The sequence below is a fragment of the Nansenia antarctica genome (assembly GCF_963989245.1).
Source record: "Nansenia antarctica genome assembly, chromosome: 13".
Classification (NCBI taxonomy): domain Eukaryota; kingdom Metazoa; phylum Chordata; class Actinopteri; order Argentiniformes; family Microstomatidae; genus Nansenia; species Nansenia antarctica.
Genome location: NC_137683.1, coordinates 27,415,043 through 27,418,659, shown reverse-complemented (window position 1 = coordinate 27,418,659; position 3,617 = coordinate 27,415,043). Strand labels below are relative to the sequence as shown.

The 3,617-nt window shown below is 45.8% G+C and overlaps 1 protein-coding gene across 1 annotated transcript in view; it reads right to left on the bottom strand.

The window, feature by feature from the left end:
- The window catches only part of asap1b (ArfGAP with SH3 domain, ankyrin repeat and PH domain 1b), a gene marked incomplete at its 5' end in the record, with an annotated part of 68,384 nt that overhangs the window by 35,970 nt on the left and 28,797 nt on the right, over nucleotides 1-3,617 (bottom strand). Inside the window, 2 exon segments of the mRNA XM_080544159.1 lie at nucleotides 1-76; nucleotides 3,418-3,547. The exon segment at nucleotides 1-76 is cut by the window's left edge and continues 10 nt beyond it. Coding sequence (XP_080400285.1) covers nucleotides 1-76; nucleotides 3,418-3,547 — 206 coding nt within the window.

The window sequence follows — 3,617 nt, the reverse complement described above, 5'->3', positions numbered from 1 at the left end:
CATGGTAATACTTGATCAGGTTCTGTAGAAGATCCACTCCTTTCTTGGTCTTGATCTCGTTCACTTTGATCAGGTACTGTAGGGAAAAACCCACAAGACTTTGAGGTATTTTGTGGAATGTAGATTTCCATAGGAATTTAGGTTAGGACATGAGTTTAGGGGGTACACTGCAGGGTTCTAAGCAGTGTTAACACTAGAACAGCCATGAGTAAAAAAAATGTTATATCTTTGCACTCAATCAAATTTCAGGACCCTCCTTTCATGACTTTTCCTTGATATGTGTGTTCTACCACCCAGTATCCTTACATTTTCAAAATCACATCAGGATAAGCTAGTATGAAGCTATTTTGCAGTTTTTCTGTGTAGGAGGCAGGCTAATTTACAAGACAGCCAACTAGTGGTCGTTGTGGGTAAATAGCAGCTTTCCCATTGTAAAGACTATTGTCATTTGACCCCCGAGGCGGCTCTTAAGCCCAATGCACACGGCGTGCGATTTTGTCGCACCGCCGAATTCGATTCCATTGTTTTGAATGCATCTCAATGAGACAATGCACACGCCGTGCGATGCGATATTGTCGCACGACAACATTCGATTCTCCATTCACATTCATTCGTTCATTGGTGTGAATTGAGAATCGAATGTTGTCGTGCGACAAAATCGCATGCCGTGTGCATTGGCCTTTATAGTAGGTAAAAAAAGGCACGGCTGTTCTAGTGTTAAAGCCCTGTTAGGAAAATAGTTTTTTTTTCAGCAGGCACTTACAGTAGAGTATGAACACTCATGCACTCTGTATGATAATCCTATCAGAAAGCAAATACAGGGGAATGTACTCTATGCTGAAAGATGAGTCTTTCATCTGCGCTGCCAAGACCACTTGGAGTAGTGGGAGTTGGGGGAACGGGCTGGGCTGTGTGACGAGAGTGAGATATCCCTCTCCGCTTTGTTCTACGTGGGTTTGAAATGCATAAACAAAAAAAATATGTTTTTCAAGTAGTTCTTCTCAGAAGCAACAACCCAGAAGCTGTCTAAAGATCATTCAAAATGAAAATAATTCTCCAGACGGAATCCGTGCCCGGGCAAACAAAATGAATAAAACATCATCTTAATCTGAGTGTGTCCCATGGCGCGCCGATACAGAACGTCGTGCAGAGAAGAGTCGCTGCTAAAGAGCGTTTCCACCTCCGCAGAGGAATGTAATTTATCCCCGAATTATAAACTGAGGCTCCCCGTGTTCCCCTAAAGCGTCCCTGTGTGTTGCTTATCATGCAGCCCTGTGTGTGTGTGTGTGTGTGTGTGTGTGTGTGTGTGTACGTGTGTGTGTGTGTGTGTGTGTGTGTGTGTCTCTGTCTCACACACACACACACACACACACACACGCACACACACACATGTATATTTTCATTGTGTGAGAGACGAGAGTGTGTGTGTGTGCGTACGTGTGTGTGTGTGTGTGTGTGTGTGTGTGTGTGTGTGAGACAGAGCTCACCCACTGTAGCACCACACTGGAAGCAACACAGTAGGTAGTAACCAACATCAACCACCCTGTGTGAGATCTCTCAGAATCACCTCAGATAGGGAGACTCTCTCACTGCACGCAAAACAACAAGAGCTTTACTAAACTCGGGGCGGCTGTGGCGCAGGAGGTAGAGCCGGCGTCTAATGATCACAAGGTTGGCAGATCGGCGGTTCGAGCCCCGGCTGGCCACATGTCTAAGTGTCCTTGGGCAAGACGGGCCAGCGCCTTGCATGGTAGCTTGCCGCCATTGGTGTGTGAATGTGTGTGTGAATGGGTGAATGAGAGGCCGTTGTAAAGCGCTTTGGAGCAGCAAAAAAAGCGCTATATAAGTGCAGTCCATTTACCATTTACCATAAACTCCTCGGTGAGAGTCTTTTAACTGCTCCGATTATGAAAGTCCCACTGTGAGGCACTACGACTACGTTCATATGTAAACGGTCCCGTTATGTAATCTGAGCAGAATAATCTGTGGATATAATAGAGAGAGAGAGAGGGGCGTAGGCGTTGGACGCCCCCGCTAAGAGAGCAGCTCGCTGTCAGATCTGTAGCGCGTCCAGGGTTGACGGTTTGTTCTGTTACTCAGGAGGGGCGGGGGGAGAGGGGCAGGGGGGGGCAGCTTACTCACAAGCATGTGGTTACACTCTCACTCTCACTCACTCTCGCTTCTCTTAATATTCAATTTACAAAACCTCAATATCTTGTCGGCCCCCTTCGCTTCCCTGTGTGTCACCACCACTACTCTCTATGCACTACCCCTTTCACCACGGGAAGAGGGTAGACAAAGGGTTGACTTTAGCTAGTCACAAGTACAATAGAACAATAGAATGAATGAATGAATGAATGGTCTTTATTGTCATTGATATAGTACAGGTACCAAACAACGAAATTTGGGAGGGGGGCTCCCCTGGTGCTAGGAAAGAAAAAAAAAAACGGAAAAAAAAAAGAAGGGAAAGGAGCTGGTTTACATAAATAAATGTACACTATCCACTATACTATACTGTACAAATAAAACACTGTGCTGTACTCTATGCTATGCTATACCTATTCTAACCTATTGCTGTACTCTATGCTATGCTATACCTATTCTAATATTTCCTATTCTCTGCAACCTTATGTACCCTAGGGTTGTCATATTGCACATAGTGTTATTGCACATTCATTTAAAGTGTCGCAGTTTGCAGGCTTGAAATGTACACATTTGTGCCTCAGCACTACACCTGATTTTCAATCCAGCAGCTGCCATCAATCCGTCCAGACTGTCCATGGCCTAGAACCTAGGTCTTTGCTGTGTTCAGGGCCTGGATGGCCCTGGGGTAGAAGCTGAGCTTCAGTCTGTTTGTCCTTGCGAACATGGTCCTGTACCGCCTGTTCGAGGGCAGCCGAGCAAAGTGTTCGTACCCAGGGTGGGATGGGTCTCTGGTGTCTATGGTGACAATACTGTATGCTAGCTCCTGAAACTTAACACTAGAACAGCCATGGGTGGGCTCACTTGACCCCTGTAATCTTGACTTTTCCTAGATATGTGCGTTCTACCACCCAGTATCCTTACATTTTCAAAATCACACCAGGATAAGCTAGTATGAAGCTATTTTGCAGCTTTTCTGTGTAGGAGGCAAGCTAATTCACAAGCCGGACAACTAGTGGTCGTTGTGTGTAAATAGCAGCTTTCAATTGTAAATATTATAAAAACAATATAAAAAAGAATTGGCTCTTATAGTCTTATAGTAGGTAAAAAAGGCACGGCACTTCTAGTGTTAAAAACCAACGTGTGTAGAGCTCACGGTAAGTGCAGAGATCAGAGATCTCTCCTCAAAAGAATTGCCAATTAGACGTATCTTTCTTAGGTTTGGGTTGGCATGGCAACGCCAACCTGGCAACACCAACCAACGTTCTGACTCACCTCACACATCTGCAGCTGGAACAGACGGCGTTCCTTCTCCATCTCCTCTGCGATCTCGGCGCCGGTGATCTCCGTACGGATCATCCCATGCTGCTTAGCGTGCTCCCGCTTCTCCTTCTCTATCTTTGTACTGACAGACAGACAGACAGACAGGCAGACAGGCAGACAGAGAGACAGAGAGACAGAGAGACAGACAGACA